General features: G+C 36.5%; 1 protein-coding gene across 4 annotated transcripts in view; it reads left to right on the forward strand.

Annotated features, from left to right (window-relative positions):
• Positions 1 to 20,098, forward strand: part of CNOT6L (CCR4-NOT transcription complex subunit 6 like) — a 113,085-nt gene extending 92,987 nt beyond the window's left edge. For all 4 annotated transcript variants that reach the window (XM_061145736.1, XM_061145735.1, XM_061145737.1 and 1 more), the window contains exons 9-12: positions 2,296 to 2,447; positions 5,235 to 5,462; positions 7,583 to 7,785; positions 12,725 to 20,098. In XM_061145736.1, the coding sequence (XP_061001719.1) occupies positions 2,296 to 2,447; positions 5,235 to 5,462; positions 7,583 to 7,785; positions 12,725 to 12,937 (796 nt within the window). In that variant the 3' untranslated portion in view covers positions 12,938 to 20,098. The remainder of the gene's footprint in view (positions 1 to 2,295; positions 2,448 to 5,234; positions 5,463 to 7,582; positions 7,786 to 12,724) is intronic.
• Positions 20,099 to 21,826: the final 1,728 nt, after the last annotated feature.

The following is a 21,826-nucleotide window of genomic DNA, read 5'->3' on the forward strand; positions in this document are numbered from 1 at the left end:
TCAGACTTTCCTGCAGGACCCTAGATTCCTATAAATAAGCCTTAAGAACTCTGTAAATATTTACAAGATGTTTCAAAAGTTAAATCCAAATAATTGAACTAAGTAATTTTAAAATAGCACTCAAATGTCCCAAATACCAAATTTTGACACTTTGGAAATCAATAACATGTTCCTGATACACTGCTTAGCTGACTTGTTGCAGACCTCTGAATTGAGTTTTTGCCTACTTGCTTGCTTTTTTCTGAGTTCAATGCCAGTTATTTATCATTTGTATCTGTGTGTCTGTGTGAATCAGGGTTTTTATTAATACTTTGTAACCAAAACAGAATAGAGAAATAAACTGGATACTGAGACTGATAGAAGACTATAATTATCATCTGTACCCTCTGATTTCAAATTTTTATAAACATCAAAACAGATTCATCATTTTCAATGATTTATTTATTCAGATATAATACTGCTTTTATCTATTTTATATATGATAATCTTACCAAGAGTTGTTTGAGAAAGAAATTCTACTGCTTAAAGACACTTTTAAAAGTCCTGATATTGAGGATGACCCATTATATCTGTAAAACTTATTTTCTATCTGCCTGCTTCTCTTTATTTCTCTTGTCTTACCCTAAGGCACCACTATCAGTCATCCAAACAACCTGAGAAACTTTCTAATTCGTCTCACAGTTCCCAAACTTTGGCTCCTATAATTCATTGTCTATAGTGGAGCTGCAGTGATCTTAAAATATATAAATCAAATAATATCATATCCTTGCTTAGACTCTATTTCAGTCACTTCTCTTCCTCTTAATCTCCAACATCATTTCATACCCTTCCATTCTTTCCTAACCCATAAATATACAAAGTTCTTTGCTAGCCCAGAACCTCTCACTTCCTTCTCTATCTGGAATGCTCTTAATTCCATTCTTCACCTTGGTAATTTCTCATCATTCATGTTCCAGTTTAAATATCACCTCTTTAGAGGGTGGAAACTCCACTCCTTTAGTCACTCTGGCTTGGGAGTAGGCACATGACTCGACCTTTTATTCTTCTCAGCCCATCTGAGACATTCAGACTTGGAGTCGGGAGAGTATTATTTCATCTAGCACAGGGTCCTGCAACACAGTACAGTCTTAGTATTTTTGAGGGAATGTGTGCATGCTTCACTTTCAAAGCTGGGAGGAAGATGGGGTAGGGCTCCTTTATAAAAGTAGAGATGTCTTTTCTCCTTTTAAAACCTAGTGAAAGGCAGACAGTATATTTAGTAGGTTTTGGCTGTTTATAAATGCTTTACAAACCAAGTAAAATTAGACTAACAGAGGTTAAATGGCTTGACTAAAGTCATCCTGCTATTAAATGGCAGTGCTGAACTCAATTCTGTTAAATCCTACAATACCTACTTTGGCACGAAGGAAAGGAAATACTGTTAGTACAGATGAACAAGCTGTAATCCCAGGGAGAGCCATCCCTCATCTTATAGAATCATTCCTTCTGTTCACTTATATTCACCCAATGCCAACTTTCTAGTAGAAGCCAGATGGAAAAATTGGCTTCGCCTTAGCTGGGATAAGGGTGTGTCCCTGCATTTTGTTGACAGATTTCTTGATGTGGTGAGAGTAAAACTGCCAACAGGGTAGGTAGATTTTTTTCTCTTCTGTGTTTTTAACTTGCTGACTCAGTTAAGGTTGTGTTTACCTTTTTGAATACCAGAAAATCCCAACCACCACTTAAAGAAATAGGAGAAGAGTAATTTTCTCACACAGGAAGTCCAAAAATGGCAATCCAGAGTTAGTTCAGCTGCTTCTCCATTCCTAATGGGCTGTCTTTTGCCCTCTTGTCTCTTACCACGTGAGTAGAGATGGAAAAGGGTAAAGGAGTACACACACACACACACACACACACACACACACACACACACCATGTTTGCTATTTGCCCTCTTGTCTCTTACCACGTGAGTAGAGATGGAAAAGGGTAAAGGAGTACACACACACACACACACACACACACACCATGTTTGCTATTTGCCCTCTTGTCTCTTACCACGTGAGTAGAGATGGAAAAGGGTAAAGGAGTACACACACACACACACACACACACACACACACACACACACACCATGTTTGCTAGGTGGCACTTCCAAGAAGGCGTCTACAGTAATCAGACTTTTCCTCTCATTGGCCAGAACCGTATCACAAGACCCCTTGCAGCTAGAAAATGACTAAGGAGGCAGTGAGTAGTGTCTGTATCTTGTGCTCTTCTCATACCTGATGCCATAATATTAATGCATTGTGACCTTTTAGATTTACATTGGTGCAGAAGCATACGGTGGAATTTAACCAAGTGGCAATGGCTAATTCAGATGGATCCGAAGCTATGCTGAACAGAGTGATGACGAAAGATAATATCGGTGTCGCTGTGGTATTAGAGGTCCACAAAGAACTATTTGGAGCAGGTGAGTGTGGTTTAAAATCTTCCTACTAAAAATAAACAACATCTCAAGTGCAGTGTGTCATGCTGGTATTTATTGCATAGTTATTTTCTCATCTTTTGAGGAAAGTTAAACGAGATGGGCAGGAAAATAGTCCTGCTTTGTCGTTTATGTCTTGGGATATTACTTGCCAGGTACTCTGTTAAAAGGAAAGTCTTTAATATGCCATTAATTTCAAAAGGTTATTTGAAATAAGAATTGTTTTAAGCTGAATTTAGAAATTATGATGACTTTTTAGCTGTATTTTTAGCTTCTTGACTGTGAAATCTTTTGTCTTTAAGGTTAAGTACTTGGCACGTTTTCTTTTAATTTCTTTGTTATATCTCAGTCATTGTCAGGGTAAGAGCAGGATCTTTTATCTACCTGGTACTTTTCTTTTCCATTTTAGATATTTATAGCTTCCTTCAAAGTCAGAAACTCATTATGTACTTTGCATATCCAGACCTTTTCCCTCTCCTTCCTACTGCCTGCCTTTGAGCATTTCGTTGCTTACCTAACTGTATTTCAGGTAAAAGCAGGGAGAACGTGTCAAGACCTCATCAGGGCTTTTATTTAAAATGTTTTTCTTTACTTACTACCTGTAGAAGAAAAGATTTTTGCCTTAAGTATTGATTTGAATTATTCAGGCCATGCATATTTGTCATACCTCCTTTTCTCACTGTTTTTCAGTTTATCTGTCATCAAAGATGATCAATCTTTGATATATGATTTAAAATTCCTTCTTCTTTTTTATCCTCTTATTTGTACTTACTTTTATGTCCTTTCTAGTCTCATTCTTCTCAAAAGCTTGGTACCTTTTTTCTGGTAATGCGAACATTGAATTTCTTTTGGAGTTTTACTCTCCTTTTAATCTGTAGAAGAGTAATTGTAAATTATACAGTTGACACTTTCATATTCTGAAATATCTCTCGTACTCCTAGAGGGGAAATTTAATATTATAGAAGGTGCTTATGGCCTCTTTAAAGGGGCAAGTTTTTAATATTTAATATAGTGAATGTTTAATCTACAGCCAAAAATGACACTATAAAACTTCTAGGAAAAGACGATAGCTTAGAGAATTTGGGCTGCAGTTTTTTGTCTTATGACCAAATTGCTTTAAAATGACTGTTTCTATCACATATAAAAGATACTTCAGTTACTTGTTTACTCAACATTAAAGATAATTATAGGTTGGTAAGATGGAAGCTTAACTTTACCAAGATAATAGACTGAGAAAATCCAGTCTTTCTGCAGAGTTTATATTTTCAATAGAAAAAAATTTTAACAAATCGTTATAGAAATTTCAATAGAAAAGTTAATTTTGTATGTATCTAGTATTCCAACAGTACCAAAGTATATAGAGTAAAACATGATAGTCCCATCTTATTTATACACTCTAGGAGTAACTCTTACTCATTATTTACACATTACTAGTGTATATGTGTATACTTTTTATTTAAATGGCATTACACCATGCCTATTGGTTTCCCTGGTGGCTCAGCTGGTAATGAATCTACCTGCCAGTGCAGGAAATATAAGAGACGTGGGTTCAGTGTCTGGGTTGGAAAGATCCCCTGGAGAAGGAAATGGCAACTTGCTCCACTATTCTTGCCTGGAAAATTCCATGGATAGAGGAGCCTGGTGGGTGACGGTTCACGGGGTTGCAAAGAGTCAGACCCACTGAGTGCGCACACACATACCCCATGCATGTTGAGTGTTGTGCCTTAAAAATTTATGGATATCTTTCTCTGTCAGTATATCTTAACTGAGTTGAATTTTCAGTTTTTCTCTCCAAACATGCTTATAGCCTCTTTCAGGGGGCAAATTTTTAATGTGTTATCCTCGCCCACCATGTTAATATTTATTTTGGCAGAATTATAAAACAGTATTTTAGGGGGAAAAATAACCTCAGAAATTTTGTAGTTGAATACCTCGTTGTCCAAATGAGCCTGAATACCAGAACAGTTATTAGTAATAAAAGTTAGTAATTAGTAACAAAGCCATATCTGAAAGCCATGCCAGACTTTGAGAGCATACTTCCTAATTCTCATTTTTAAAATTACTTCTTCTGAGTGTATGGTATGAAGATTTTGTTAGCAGATTCATAGCAAATTCACTTCCTTACTTTATTTTGTATAGATTAATATCATGTTCTTGCATTTAACTACTGATCTTGTCACTGATGTGCTCAGAAAATGCAAAGTAAATGAGTACTGGGCAGTGGGAAGGATTTAAATTAAGGTTTAGGTGATTCAAATAACTAAAAACCTACTAGGTTATTGTGATATTTACATGACAGATATTTAAACTTCTTGTTTACACTAAACTCAGCAAATCAAGGTACTGTAATCAAATATTGGTTATATCATGGGATAGATCCTAACTTGGATAGAGAGAAGGAGTTGGCAAACTTTTTCTGTAAAGGACCAGGTAGTTCATTAATAGTTTAGGTTCTGTGGGACACATACAGTCTCTATCACAGCCTTCTTTTGTAGAACCCTTTAAAAATGTAAAACCAGCTTCAGCTCACACAGGTTGTACAAACACAGGTGATGGGCCATGGGCTGCAGATTGTCAATCCCCATGTTGGGATTATCAGAATCTCAGCACGTTATCTTCTAAGAACTGCTTTATGAGTTAAAGGGGGGAAATAGAAATTAATGGAAAAGAGTAAAGAAGTGATTATGGGTTTGGGGGAAAAACTCTTAAGATACTGCTTTTTTGATAATAAAGTATAATCTTAACCTTTGTTTCCCTAATGCTTAAATTTAGGTATGAAGCCTATTCATGCTGCAGACAAACAGCTGCTTATAGTGGCAAATGCCCACATGCATTGGGACCCAGAGTATTCTGATGTGAAACTCATTCAGACCATGATGTTTGTCTCAGAGGTTAAAAACATTCTGGAGAAAGCCTCAAGTAGGCCTGGCAGCCCAACCGCAGATCCTAATTCCATCCCGCTGGTGCTATGTGCAGATCTTAACTCATTGCCAGATTCAGGTATTGATAACATGATTTACTCTTTGCATTCAACTTTGCTTTTACTTCTGGTTGAAAGGTCAGCTGGCTGTTAACTTTTGAGCAGAGAATTTCTCTTCTAAATTCAAGAGTGTATCTCTAAGAATCCCAGGAATAGGACATGGGGTAATTGAGAAGAGGTTATTCAGCTAAGCTATTTCCAAAGGCTAAGGGACACAAAACAATGAATGACACAGTACCCTGCTCCTGGGGGAATTAGGGAAAGGGGTGGGAGCTGCTATCAGAACTTGGAAACAGTAGTTATGAGGAGAGGGCCATGTAATAGGAGCTGCGGATTTGAACTGGGATACAATCAGTCCCTGGCAAACCAACAAGAAGGGAGCCAGGGGAGTATATATCTTAGCCTGTCTCTGCTTCTGTCCTCTGATCTCTCACCACTGCTGTCCACTGACCAGATCCAGCAGAGTGGGAAGGGGTTTGCAGTTGATGTAAGTCAAGGTCAGCCTCCTGTGTCAGAGAGTGCAGTGGAGAAGGGTGACCTGAGAGGCAACTAGAAAATGTTCAGCACATATCGTTCTCTAGTTTAATAGTGTTGGTAACCTTTAAGGGAGTTCATTAAAATCCTTTAATTCTGATATTAGGTGGCAGAAGAATGATCAGAATTATCTTAGGATTTCACATTACATCTTGAGCTCCTTTTAACCTCTTTATGTCCTAACTTAAATTACTTTAGATCTTTGTTGAAAAGAATCAGTTCTGCACTTAGATATTAAAATTCAAATGTAAAACATTATTGTTGTTTTGCTGTTACCAAAGCATATTCTAAATTTTGTATATTTTTGGTAAGCTACTTTAAATTGTTTAAAACAACCACTCAATAGTAAATGTAAAATAACCCAGATACTTACAACTGTAAGTATGTAAAAGTATATGTAAGTATGTAAAAGTCTCACATGTAGAAAATACCTTTGCTTTCTCTCCTTAGCAAATAAATGCCGAAATCATCCTTTCACAAAGGTTTGTTTTCAGCTCCTGGCCCCTTTGACCCCTTAACCATGTCCTCCTGTTTGAGTGCATTGCCCTTTAGCACGAGTTTCTCCAGTCTCACTTGACTATCATTTGGCATCATAGCATAGTGAGCTGGCTCAAGCCAGACTCTCAGGGCTGGTTCCTGGTTCTCCGTCTTAGGAGGTATGCAATCTCTGACTTAAGTTCCTCATTTTTAAATAAAGGGATGATCATTTTATCCACTTCATGGAGTTGTTTGTGAGGTTTAACTGTGTAGGGCTCTTGCAACAGTGCCTGGCGTCTAATAACTGCTAGATAAATGATAGCCCCTTTTCAGCTATTCACAGTACTGATGTTGTGCTCATCATTTTTTCTTTATGTATGTTACTGCCTTTCCTGACTCACAAATAGAAAGAGATGTGTGATAGTGTTAACTGATCATCATCATCAGAAAGATTGCAGTATTTTTTTTTTTCCATGTGGAAGTGGTATACTTTTTTTGAATGCTTCTACTCTCTTTAGCTTTTAAGACACGTCCAGTATTTTTGACCAAGTGATCTACCTCCAGCATATAATGTCTTATTTAGTGTGACTGAAAAGTCTCACTGTAGCCTGAAACAAAGATTGATGTTGCCTTCCTGAAGCTAGACATTGCAGTGTTGAAGATGCAAAATCTATTTTTGTTGTGACTGATTTAAAAATTTTTATAATGTAGTCCAGAAATTGTTAACTGACTGGATAGAATAGTGAAATACTAAAGAGAGGTTGCTTTGGAATAATATTCTACAAACATATAGGGTCAAGACTTTACTAGTGAATGCTACCCTAGACCCTGGGAATCATCTTCATCTTGAAAGCCATTAAGAAAACTGAAGATGTTCCAGGGTGATCCAGATATTTTGCTCTGAAATAGGCAAATAAATACCCTTCAATTTGATTGAACCATATGAAATTGCTGATATTTGATTTCTTAACATTAACCTAAAGAAGGCAATTTCATAAGTAAAGATAAATGTTCAGTGTAATAAATCCACTCTGAACTTGGGTACATATACTTGGCAGCAGATTTTGGCTATGAAGTCTTCTTTAAGGTCTATATGCTAAATGGTAGTGTTTCTTCTTTATTCTGCCAGGTGTTGTGGAATATTTAAGCAATGGAGGAGTAGCTGACAACCACAAAGACTTCAAGGAACTAAGGTACAATGAGTGTCTTATGAACTTCAGCTGCAATGGGAAGAATGGAAGCTCAGAAGGGAGAATCACACATGGCTTCCAACTGAAGAGCGCCTATGAAAATAACTTGATGCCTTACACCAATTACACCTTTGATTTCAAAGTGAGTGAAGCCTCTGGGCTGGCATAGAAATTATGTCAAATACAAATGTGACAAGAAAGAGCCAGAGCTATGTTACTTACATTTAATAGTATAATCTTTAGGAGCTTTTACATTCTCTAAATGTCTTGGCTAAGTATGCACCTAAATATGTAAGGAGGTTTGTTAGGTTTTGTGGTTGTTATTGTGGAACTGAGAATTCTCTTTAAAAATTCATTTCCTCAAATTTCAAATAACCATGATAATAGCAGAAATTTCTGAAATACTGTGTATGTGCCAGGTACTGTTCAGAAGCACTTTGTGTTTATTAATATAAACACAGTTAATCCTCACTTGTCCATACCATCCCTGACTTTCAGTAAGGATCCAAATAGTAAGCAACTTGATAAAGCTAAACTCACCTTGAATAAATTGTAGAGTACTCCCTCAAAATTTTCTTAGTTCTTTCCATTGATGTTTATTTTATAATTTTGCAGGTTTTTTTGGGGCGATGTGGTTAGAAAGATTGTACTTAGGGTTTATTTTATATCCACGTTGTCATACTAGTAAATTACCAGGCAGTGGACCACCACTCTAGCTTAGTAAAAGAAAAAGAAAGATTTTTTTGCAAAATAAGAGAAAGAATTAAGAGGATCAGCTTTATAGGATCAGCTGTTCTTTTGAAACATTGATTGATAGTGGTTTTTCTGTAGTTAATCCCTTTCCCTTTGCAAATTTTCTGATCATTCTGTCTGTCTGTAGCTTTTCTCTTGTACCTTTGTTTGACTTTCTGGCATTTCAGGAATCTATCCTAAAGTCTTATACTATCCTGAAAATGCAGATGTTGGAAAATAGTTAGGAGTAAGAAGCCTAAAGGGAATTTAATAAAACACCAAAGGAAATTTATGAATTGGGCTCTGGCACATCTCTAGTAGCCTTTTTCCATTTTCAGCGCTTGTTAGCCTGTTTCCAAGAAACAGATAGTAGGAAGAAAACAGGAAATTTATGTGCTGATGTTATTCATCAGTTTTTGTAATCAAGAAATGGAAACAAACTGTTTATAGGTTGAATCTAATTTTAGTATTTTAAGTGTTTGAGTAGGTAATACTATGCAGAGATAATTGATTTTGTTCAGATCACTCATATGCAATAATGTGCTGATGAATATTTCATAACCAGCTTTCTGAGAAAAAAGAAACCCAAATTTGTAGTGTTTGCAAATTTCTGTGGTACAGGTACTCTCATTGTAGTACATTTCAAGCTCCCAGCATCATACCATTGAACACTTGAGTTGGGATGAAGTGTCCAGCTGACTCTGTCAATCCACTGCTCCTGTGTAAGCTTAAAGGAAAAGCTCTGAACTTAATGATACACAGTTAAATATGTAGGTTAAATGCTATACAGTAGTATATAATACATCTCTGCCAGCACAGCCCAGAAAACCTACAAAAAGGCTCCCTAAGTAAGTGTTCAGTGGTTCTACAACTCTCACTGTTGTTTTGGTATGTATGTATCTAAAAAGACTTAAATCATTTCTCCCTTAACTAGGCTTTTATAAAGGTTACTTTTTCCTTGTCCATAAAGTAAAAATTAGGGAAATAAAAATCTAGAATATTAATTTAAGCCATCTTCCTCAATCATCTGAGTAGTTTTAAAATCTGTTCTTTATTTCTGCAAAAGATCTGATGTGTTAGTATTGAATTAAAAAATCTTGTTGAACCGTTTATACTGTTTACAGAAGTACAGTTAAAGAATCAAAAGTGCACGGCTCAGAGAGTGATGTTTGCATATATATGATAGGATGAGAAAGGACAGAGCTGTGTGCGAGAGAGGCATGATAAGGCATGAGAGGAAGATAAATGTGATCTCTGGCTGGTAGATGGACAGGAGGGTGGAATAGGCTGGAAAAGAAGAATGATCAGAGAAGAAACTGAGGGCATACCTGACTAGAAAGAATTACTTTTGGTGTAAGTAGCAGACAATAAACTTCAGTTTCATACAAAGCATTTTAGGTAACTGGTGATGCACCACTTTTGAAGGCAGTTGGTAGAAAAGGATAGGTAACGTCAAATATAAAAGTCATGTGCTTAGCGTTAAATACAGATCCAAGTCTTAGTATCCTGCCATTGCATCAGTGGATGACTGTTAAATTTTGTTCATTTTGACTTAGCATTTGTCAACTTTCTTGGTTCTTGAATAAACTAAAAATGTAGAAAAGTGGTACTTGGAACTGAGTCATATAATCTGGAACTAATTTGGAGTCACTTGAAGCAGTTAGGAGAATTACTTGTAGACCAGGTATCTTAGTGAGTTTAGGTTGCCATAACAGAACACCATGTACTGTGTGGCTTATAAAACAACAGAACTTTACCTTCCCACAGTTCTGAAGGCTGGAGTTTAAGATCAGGTGCCAATATGGTCAAGTTCTAGTGAGGCTTGTCCTCTGGGTTGCAGGCAGCTGTTTTCTCATTGCATCCTCACTTGGTGGAGAGAGAGCTCTCTGGGGCTTCTTTTTATAGAACACTAATCCCATTCATAAGAATTTCATCTTTATGACCTAGTCATCTGCCAAATGCTCCACCTCCTTGTACTGTCACCTTAGGGATTAGAATTTTAACATGAATTTTGGGGAATACAAACATTCAGTCCATCACACCCGATCAGTTGAATAAACTGCTGATTGAAACAGGCTGCTGCTTTTACCACCCACCCCTCCTTGCATCAGTCCAAGGGTGTGTCTGAACCATTTAATGAAAAGAGGGAGGACTTTTTTCCTGTTATGTCAAATAGTAAATATTTCTGTTACATTATGAAATTTATAGTGTATAATTTTCTCACATTCTTTACAAAACAAAGCTTAACATATTGCTAGCTCATAAACTATTTTTGCTATTTCTATTTTTTTCTCATACACCATTCTAGATTTACCTGTAGTCTTTACTAATACAAAGACTATTTTACTGCATTAGTTTCTTTTAAAAAAGAAACAGTTTGAATCAGAAAAGGTTGACAATTGTTAGTCTGTAACCTTATTTGTGAATATGATACAGCGTACAAATGTACCTACATATGTATAAATACTCCGGCCAGTTCAGACATGATCTTTCTAAGGCTTGTGATAAGAGCTTTTACTCTTGATGTTTCAAACCAAGAAAATAGTTACAAGTGATGTCTCCAGTTAAAATGCATCTGCTTTTCTAGAATGCTTAACATCTTTATTGGGGTCTGTATTTACAAAGGATTCTCTAGCCCTAGTAACTAATGTGCATAAAGACACTTTATAATAAAATGGTAAGATATAGGAGGTTTTATTCAACAGAAGTAGTTGAAAATGTTTTATTTGTGTAAACCATGAATGTTTTAAATGTGTTTGCTGAAGCAAAAGGTGGTCTCATAAAGGAAAGGAAAGCCACTGTGACTCTTGTTGACCTTTTCCTAAAATGGTACTGCAAAACTAGGGGGTAGCCAAAAGGAAGGGATAGAAATAACATTGTACTAATGTCATTTCTTTACTGTTTGGACTTGGAACATTAATGGCAGAGTGTACTCCCCTGGATTCAAGTAGATTCCTTAATTTGTGGTACAGTAGGGTTAAGGTATACCTGTTGTTGAATAAAGCCCTCTCCCTCAAAAGAACTGTTTGGTTGTTTTGGTCTTGGTTGTGTCCAAATTAGCAAACTAAAGTAATTGTTTACAAAATTTCACAGTGTAACTTTTTTTCATTGAGTTCTATTTTTTTTTTTTTTTCTTTTTTGGTAGCCCATTTCACTGTGGAATGCCTTGAAACATTAGCTGGAACTCACTGTATGTAGTATTTATGAATAAAACAAGTACTTCCGAGTGTGGAAGTCTTTCTCCGTGCTTGGGTTCAGGCCCTCTTGGTATGGGAAGGAAGAAAGTTGACTTTACTCTCTTGCATATACACAACCCAGGGCAAAACAACGCACACTTGTTTTGAAACTTACAGTCCAGATAAAGCAAATCATCTCGCTCTGAGATGTACAACTGAATATGTACATAGGTCTCTGCTGAATATTTTTTGCTGAGGTATTTTTATGCAGCAAGGAATCCAGAATTTACAGTACACCAGGATTTGTGAAAATGAGTATTCTAAACTAAAGAACAGATTAGAATGATTAAATATAGGCAATATTTTGTATACATGTATAAAATCTGGGAAAGCCGAGCTAGGATTAGCAGTTGGGAAACATGCTTTACAATGGCTTCATTCAGATGTGTTGGGTTGATGTACAAATAGCTGAAAGTATTGCTAGTTTTCATTAAAAGAATTATTTTTGCCATAACTTTTCATTAACTATGTATATGTATAAATATCTTTATTTTCTGCTTATTGTAACAGGAAGAGTCAGTGCAGTTTCCATAATGTTTATACTGATAAATGAGATTTCACTGGCCCAAGCAAGCTAATTCTGGAGAGGCTTAGACATGATTTGGTAGGCTTATTTAGCTTCTCAATTTGCTTACTACTGTGCACATGTGAGGTCTTCCCTGTAGCTCAGTTTATCTGCCTGCAGTGCAGGAGACCCGGGTTTGATCCCTGGGTTGGGACGATCTCCTGGAGAAGAAAATGGCAAACCACTCCAGTATTCTTGCCCGGAAAATCTCATGGACAGAGGACCCTAGCATGCTACAGTCCATGAGATCACAAGAGTCAGACACGACTTATTTCATTAATCTGCTTTATATGAGCACGTGTGCAAGGTGTTGTGGTTCTACTAGGTACTATGTTTCCCTCTTCTTTAGCCACCTTTATTTCACATAATTCGTATTTAAGATTTGAGCTTTATTTGACCCATTCTGAAGATAGCAGGTACCAGAAATACAGGTTACTCAGGTATTTGTCGTTTACAAATTATGAATTGTTCTTTTATATATCTTGGGTTTTTCTTTTTATCTAAGCATATATTTTTCTCTCTTTTTCCAACCCCCAATCTCTTTCCAGGGCGTGATTGACTACATTTTCTATTCCAAGACTCATATGAACGTGCTTGGTGTCCTGGGGCCTTTAGATCCTCAATGGCTGGTTGAGAACAACATCACTGGGTGTCCACACCCTCACATCCCTTCAGACCACTTCTCACTGTTAACACAACTTGAACTCCACCCTCCACTCCTGCCTCTTGTCAATGGTGTTCACTTGCCTAACCGGAGGTAGTGGAGTACTACCCCGCCACGACGGGGATCTGTTGCTATGGACCTGTACAGTTGTAAATCAAAGTATGTAGGAGTGAAGTATGGCCATCCTTAAGCTGCTTCTTCAGGTTCCTTTCATTATGTGTTTGCTACAAGATTTTGTACAATTTTGTGCATATTGGTATCATTTGGCACTAGGGCTGGAACCAAAGTATTACTCTTTCCAAATTTTTGATTTAACATGTTTTTAAGTTGGACTGTCTTCATATTATATTAAGAGTCAGCATTCATAATTGATAAATCACCAGTTCAAGGCCCAACAACAAATATATTTGTTTTCCAAAACAAATACTTTGTTTTGAATGTTTTCCAGTGAGCCAACCATTTTTCATCTCTGTGAAAGGCAGTTTTTAAGACTATAAATGTGAGATTTTAAACTGAATGATGGTATGCCTTGCAGGAAACTTTCTTGAATTTGTTTTCCATAACAAACTGATTTTTGGCTTCCCAGTCATTTGCACATTAACAAAGCACTTATATTTGCTAGATCTGTACATAAACTAGCCATAATGAGAAAAATTGAGAAATTAAAGATGATTGCACAGTATGCTTTAAAACATCAAGCATTTAACAGCACACAATTTGTTGGGCAAGCGCTGGTCGATTTTTTTTGTTTGTTTGATTTTTGAGGAATCATTCTGTATTTTGTTCCCCTATTAGTTATAACCTTACTAGAAATATTAATTCTAAGCCTGTCTCTCCAGTTTATTTATAGGAAAACAACGGGTAATTTCTACTGCCGCACATCCTGAAAACAGAACTTGGCCTATATAGGATGCCCCTAAAATTAGTGTCCAGTATTTTTTTTTTTAATTTCCATCCACCCTTTTCTGCCTGGTTGTGCTGGAAAAACAGATATTATATGATCTGTTTCATTTTTGCTGTTATGGGCATATGTTAAAAGAAATAACTACTGAATGAAAAGGCCCTGATCAAAGTTTTAGAGGTGGAAAGCTATACAGATATTTCACGTGTCCCAAAGTAGGTCAAGTGGCTGTTGGTTTTGGCTTTTTGAGGTGACAATGGAAAGGATTTGGGGGGGAGAGAGAACAGGGAGTAGTTGAAAACCTTGAATCATTTTTCCTGACTCTAGTTGCCAAATGGCCGTTATATGCTTTTAATCTTTGTTTCTCTTGTCTGTCAGGGTTGAATTAAGAAGCTACTGGTTTATTCCCAACTATTGATAATGCTCTTTAGATACGTTGGAATCCTTTTTTCGCCCAGGAGGGGCCAGTTGAAAATCTGTGACTCAAGAGGCAGTGAACGCAATACCATTTTCTGGGGGAAAAATTGGTTGGCTACTTGATGTTAATTATGGCACAGTAACAGGAAAAGGTTGTGTCTGTGTTTTTAAGTTTTTCTTTATTCTGCTTTTTTGCTGCTATAAGAGTTTTCTGAAATTTATATTTTAAACTTTTCATGCACTTTACTGTTTCTAGTCTCAAAATGTGATATTTTTAATAAACAAGAAATTTTCCATTATGTGAATGAAATTTTAAAAGAAAATAGCCTATATTTGTGTCTCACTAATATATAAAGTACAGGTCAAATTTAAATTATTTAATTAGTTTTAAATATATACAATTTGTCTCCTCTTTGAAACCTGACATCTTAGGCTGTTTTATTAGTCTTAAATGATGCATTTCCTTTGGTCATTTTATACTAATTTCTTCCGTAGTAAATTAATCAGGCTACATATGATAATATCTCCCCTGAAGGGTAATTTTAGTGGGACAAGGGTGGTGGGATGATGTGATATCAGATACAGGATTGCATCAGAAGGGTTCTGTAAAGCCTAAACTCCCTTTTAAAAGTGCCTAGTGACAGAGGCGTGGTTTGTCATCTATTATAATTGGAATGTCATTGTAGTTGAGTGAAGTTTGATGTAAATAAAATATTCTTTTAAAAATGTCAAGATACCAGAATAAGCAAACAAAATAAACAACCCTTAAGATGACAGATTTTCCTCAGTGTGCAGGTATCCCTTCTTATATACCTCAAGCATTCAACATCTAGCCATGCAAATTGATTACCTGAAGCATAGTACTGGAAAGTAGAATAGCATGAAAAACTTAATTTTGTGGACATTACCTTTTTTTGTAATCAGCTACTGTATGTTTTATTTTTATCTCTTGTTTTGGGTGGGTTTTCTGCTCTGGAGGTATATGCACTAACTAATACATTTTCCTCTTCTCATATACGCATGTTAATTAGCAATGTGAGCAATATTTCTTACCATACTTCACTCCCGATATTTTTTGAGATGTTTGTATAAAATGGAATTTAAAGTTCACTTATGATTGTATATGAACCACAGAGGAGCCCATTTATTAATAAAAAAACTTTTTTAATAGTTAAATGTAGAGGGAAAAATAAAAAAAAATTGGGAAACATTGTAAACAGCTTAAGTTTATTTTGTGTATGATCGAGGCACTCTGTTGCAGGAAGGTGTGTAATTGGGTTCTCTCTGCTTCCAAATGCACTCTTTCAAACCATTCATTATCCTGTGTATTTTTAATGTGGTTTTAGTAAATGTTGGTAGTAGCTCTGTTGAAGTAGGTAATTGTGTCATGTTTTGGGTGGCAAACACACTTGGGGCATGGTAACCCAAATTCTTGTGCACGGTTTCCCTTGAGCCCACTGCCCAAATTTCACACACCCTTCACCCTTTGTTCCCTTTGTAAAAGGAGTGGTATCTGTTTTGAGCTGCCAATTCAGATGATCAGAAATGCTGCTCCCCTCAGTATTGTCTTGTTGAAAACGCATGCCATTTGGAACCTTGGCATGAGAAGCCAAAAGGAAGAGGTGAATGACATATGGTATATATTCAATGAAAGTAAAATATTTATGCTCATATACTTTCTGGTTCTCAGAATATGTTAATAAGCTTTATGCCATGGGACTGCTGCATATTTTATCTGAAGGTTAAAGAAAATTTGGGCATTTTTAGATTGTGATAATGTTTTATTTTTTTAAACTGTTAAATATGATTTCTGATATCTGTCTAAGAACTGGAGTGTTCTTTAAATTTATCAAAACAGTGTTGTTTGAGGAAGGGAAAACTGCACTGTTTGCCGTTATAACAGTCATACAAGTGCATGTCACGTCACCCACTCTCTCAGGCATCAGTATCCGCCTCATAGCTTTACATATTTTGATGGGGAAATCTTGCAGCATCCTCAGGACTGACATCTGAGAAAGGCTCAGATCCACTTACTGCTCCTTGCTTGTTGACTTTGTTTTAAAATATTGTGCCTGGTGTCAACTTTTAAGCAACAGCACTGCCTAAAAGCAAGCAGAGAACAGAATCCCAGCACCATTCTATAGGCAACTTTTTAGAATTCAGATATAGTAAATCTGTTCAAGATTTATGATGTTTTATGTAAAAAAAAATTTTGTACAATGTAGCTGAATATTTTTGTTTCATTTCTTTGATGTAAGGCGTGTGAACGTTCATTTGAATATCACATGTTAAAGTCAGGTATGGCACAATGGGTTCTGAGACCAGCTTTTCCTCCCTCCCATTTGCCTTGTTCCAAGCTCTTTCTTTTCAAATTACTTTTCTGATGGTCATAGGCAAATATTTAATTTTACTAATAAGCATCCTGTGTGAATGTATTAAAGAAGCCACTGTGTTTTTAGTGTTATAGTTTGCAGAAATACAAAGCTTCATTTCTTATTTGTCCCTATTCTTTGATAAAAGTTATATATTCAACCATGTTAAAGTTATGTATTAAATCAGAGAGAAGCGAGGGAGAAAGTTGAAAGATAATGAAGGCTCATATCACTTGATTCTGTGGTGGGTTGTATTAGGACTGAGGATGTGACACATTAAAACTGGAACATGGGCAAACATACAGTGTTCCATTTTAAAGTTGTATCTCCTAAGTATATACTTTTAAGTGGGTGAAAAATTAAGTTTGTATTTGCATTTCTGAGAGCTTCTAAAAATCACTAGTGCCAACGATACTTTGAAATCAAAAAGCAAGGAATAGAGAAAGCGCAAGAAAAAATAGGTTAAGTGTGTTCTTCGAGAGAACTAGAGGCACAGAGTTTGGCATTCCTAATCCAAGGCTAGATTTTCTAGCAATAAAAGTCAACTGTGTCCCAATACTTATTTACTTTGTTTCTAAGGCCTTATGTTCTGAGTTTCTGAGGGATTTTAATCGCTTTATAAAATGTACTGGCTGATAGTAGCTTCAGTCACAAACAGCATCATCAGTTTCTGATACATTTGGCAGACCATAACAGTTTCATAGCAGGCAAAGACTTGATTGCACATTTTCAAAATAGCACTCATATATACTTAGTTTGACAGAAGTATGAATTCTCACGATTGTAAGGTAGTCTTTCTCTTCCACCTGTCCTCTCCCTTTAAAAAAAAAAATCACCTTTCTAATGTGTGGAAGATTTAACTTTTTCCTTCTGAGTTGTATCATGTTTCTAAAACTCTGTGAATTACAGGTTAATACATTAACTAGGGAAATTAGAGTATTTTTCTAAGCCAGGAACTTCAATTAAAGTTTTGAATTTGTAGACAGAGGAGAACTTTTATACTTATGGTTGCTTTGAGTGACTGTAATTTTTTTTAAAGGCATCATGAGCACTAAATTTGAATTCCAACACAAGTAAATTAGTACATTTTACCCTGGCCTAGTTACCAAAATTGTAATCTGTTCAGGAACATGCTGCCAAAAGCACCTTGGATTTTACAACATGATACATGTTTATTGTGTGTCTACCTTTGAGCTTAAAAGAAAAAAGTTCTTTGTACTGCAGGATGTTTTGAACAAGATCCACAGAAAGGAAAAAAAAAAAACCCAGTTCTTTTCAGGAAGGTAGTAAGTAAACATGCATGTTTCTTGTTTTTAACCAAATACCTTCTTTGTGTAAGTTTCTCTGTTAAACAATCACAAATTCTATAAGAAAGAGGGAGATTTCAGGGAAAGCAAGCTTCATTAGCCTAGTTAGTCATTTCTTTTGGCATAAGTTTGTTTGGTTAGACTTGGGTTATTCTTGGAGCCAAAGGAAAACAAGCATGTTGAGGTTTTGTTCAACAAACATCATGACACTGAAGAAATGGAATGTTTTTAGGTAAAGTAATTTTTACTTTCAAAGCATAAGAAATGACATTTCTGCATTTTCTTTGCAGTGGTATAAAATTTAGTAGCATTGTACTGAAATGACAAGTTGTGTCATCAGAAACAAACTACATTATGAAGAGTATATGCAAACACCAAGTGATATGACTCTCTTGGCACAGTAGCATTGGAAATATTCAGCTTTCAGAGACTTTTGGAAGGCATAGTTTGATGCCTCCTAGTAGTTGTTTTTGTTAAAAGTCTCCCCAAATTGAGATAATGTCCCTATTTGTATGTCTGTCACTTTCCACTCTTAAGCATAAGAATCATGGTAGCCCTCTCAAAAGTGGTCCTTTATTGCTCTTTTCAGTTTTGTATTAATTTCTAATTACTGATATATGACTGTATTTCCTTTCAATTTATCAATGGTTAAATGTACCACATTCGTTTAATTAGTTAACTCACACAATTGGCTCAGCATTGATGTGTCAAACAACGGCTTTGCTTCTTACTGAACAGGCTTCGTTTCTCGCTACTTGTTTATTTCTCGATGCAGTAAGTGATGCAGTAGTCTGGGTGTGTATTTATTCAGAAACTGTACTGTCCTTTTTCTCTGTGCTTAACTTGCTTAAAATATATTTCCTTACCTTTGAAATTCCTGAGCGGTGCTCTGCCAAGTTTTGGGGCGGGGGTGGGGAGGGGTTTGGATGGCTGTGTAACTGCACACTGGATCTGGAAGTGTTCAGTGTTGTGAGTGGCAAATTTCTCAAACACCAGCAGCACTGAAAAGTGCACTATGGGCATTCGTACAGTTGTCCAAATGCAAGCAATTCTTTCGTCCAGGAGAAGTGGAGGAATAGAATTCATTGGAGTATTTGGTATATTTTGAGGGGGAATGAATGTTTCAACTTCGGGTTTTGTTGTCTCTGAGTGGAGTGGGGTGGTAAGGAGGGAGGAGATTTTTTTTTTTTTTTTTTTTTGAGAGTGTATATGTACCTTTTCTTTCTGAAAGGGCCAGAGTGTTGGTCAAGTTCACCGTGTTAATTTATATATATTTTTTTCTATTGTGATTTCTTTCACCCATAAAACAAGTGCCAACTAATCGTCCATGAGATGACTTACTCTTCCACTCAATTTACCATTTGAATAGAGAAGGGTTCATTTATTTTCCTTACTTGGCATTAAATTAATAATTCATTGTTTTGCATACATTTTTTGTGATTCAGTGGCCTCTAAAGTGTTTTTATAACTAATTTCATGGTTGGAGAGCAAAGCACATGAGTTTAATATTGAGCAAGAAGTTTTGGTGATTTTTTTTTTCCCTAAATACTGGTTAGTTTCTACTGATACTATTCCAAAACGGATTCTTCTGTTTTAAGTTGTGTGTTTACTTTGCTTTTGTCCTAAGGAAAGGCAAGCACTAAATCAATTTGTTACTGTGTTCTAATAATCAGTTCAAAATCTGAGACTTTCTTCCTTTCTTTTTTAAAAAATTAGATTTAATGAAGTGCCATGAATTGTAGCTTACTAGTGTTTAATGTTTAATAGACTGGTTCTGTGGTGTTCTAATCATTTAACACTCTTGTCATCCCCAGAGAAAGTGGTTCTCCTCTTACGGAACACATTCTCTCTGACAAAAATCACCAGCTGCTTTATTTTTCTATTTATTACAGTTAAACAGTTCATGAGGTCTGAATCTTGACCAAACTGCTCAGCTGAGATGTTTTTCACAATAGACACTGTACAAAATGTGTGTGCAGAAGGACACAGTTGGGTGGTAGGATTTTTTCTTTAATGTGAACATTTGACTAAACAAAGCAGTCCTGCCTTTTCAATCTTGTGGCAGCTCAGGAGGGAGGTGCTTAAGAACCTTAACTACTATGTCAGATGACAAAATACTTCTTTCCATTTTGGAGATTGGGTACTGCTCACACATGATGTATAGGGCTAAATATGTGCTTGTTTCCTTGCGCCTGTGTACTTCCCCTTCTCTCCCTCCCGTCCTTCCCCTGTAGGCAATAAATGGCCATTTTGCAACTGCATACCTTTGTCTTGGTTTTTTACTCTCTGTGTGTGCAGTGTAAGGGTCTGCTTTAAGATCAGCACGTCTCTTCTACAGTGAAGTCGGAATCCAGGGTCAGGCACAAATGACAAATTCGTATTATGTAATATTTATCCTAGAGCAAACGACAGTACTCCTTAAGCAACACTTTGTTTAGAAAAGATTTGTAAGATAATTGTAGCTATGAGACTTGCTTTGGCTGAAGAAATCGGAACAGAGGGACATGTGACTTCTGAATGGGGCTGTAATGGCCAGTGTACAATTTGTCACAGGTATTCCCTTGTCTTGCCTTGATGATCATAGAAATACATGTTGAGATCAAACCTTTCATCCTAGGTCCTTGTAGCTTTGAGGAACAGCTCCTCTGCTGACCAGCCTAGGACGTGTAGTGTAAGTGAAAACAGCTGCCAAATCACGGTGCCGCCCCTGAATAAATGTTTGTTATCAAAGCATAATCTAGCCCAGTCTGACTGACAGACAACTATCAGCCAGATATGCAGAGTTACCAGTATGGGCCAGTCTCAACAGGCGGACCTGCTACAGATACAGGAGTATCTGCCATGACCTAGATGCTTTGTGCAGCATAAAGATGGACAGGCTCCTCATCCTCCAAGAATTCACATTCCAGATCCTCTTCTATTTATGACTAAGAAGAATGAAGTGTTGTAGTAAAAGGTGTCTTAAACCTTAGAATCTTGGAAGAGGGGAGGGAAAGGCACACAGTGAAATAATTAGGAATCCTGAAAATTACAGATATTCAGTAGAAAAATACTATTAAGGCATGGTGTGATTGAGATAAGATTATTCCTTTTTTTTTTTTTTCATCCAAATGCAAATTTTAGTACTCAGAAGTTTTAGGAGACAAAAAAAGGATAATAAAGCCAAGTTCTTTTCCTATTTATTAGTAAAATCCAAAATAAAAACTACTGCAGTAGCTAGTAATAAATGTAAAAAGGTTAACAGGAGACAGCATTGGAAAGGAATGAGAATTTGTTGTTCAGTTGCGTAGTTGTGTCCGGCCTTGAGACCTCATAAACTGTTGCCCGCCAGGCTCTTCTGTCCATGGGATTTCCCAGATAAGCATACTGCAGTGGATTGCCATTTTCTTCTCCGAGACAAGATTATTCTTGAAGAGTGGGAAAAAAAGGAAACCGAACTGTCCAGTTTAACAAGTGTTTAGGAAAGATATTGACATATGACTTGGGACAGATCGCTAGGAACAAATCCCTAGGCTGAAAGCTCAGTGCCTATTGATTGGTCTTTTCTACCAAATACCCAGTGTGAGCCTGTCACTGACCCTGAGGACCCTCTCTTTACAGAGGCCTTGATGTTGGCCAGTCTTTTGGAAGTCTTGCAAAAGTAGAATCACTCACTTCTGAAGTGGTTCTTGAAGGGACCAGGTTTCAGGACACTGCCTTATTAAGAAGACATGCAGATTCAATCAAGACGTTCAGCAGGTGACCTTATTATGTTCCACCATGTGGCCTCAGGCAAAACATCATCACTGGTAAAATGAATATTAGAGAGTAAACCTTGTGAAATGGTTCTCTCAAAAAGCAGACACCAGAACAAGGGCTTGTATGCAGGTAGTTTATTGAAGTGATCCTAGGAAGGCAGAGTAGGGCACTGGGAAGAATGAAATAGGGAGTGAGGAAAGCCATGTCAAAGGTGCATTATTGAGCTTCTCACCTCTGTGAGCACCTGGGGA

The sequence above is a fragment of the Dama dama genome, chromosome 6 (genome assembly GCF_033118175.1).
Source record: "Dama dama isolate Ldn47 chromosome 6, ASM3311817v1, whole genome shotgun sequence".
Classification (NCBI taxonomy): domain Eukaryota; kingdom Metazoa; phylum Chordata; class Mammalia; order Artiodactyla; family Cervidae; genus Dama; species Dama dama.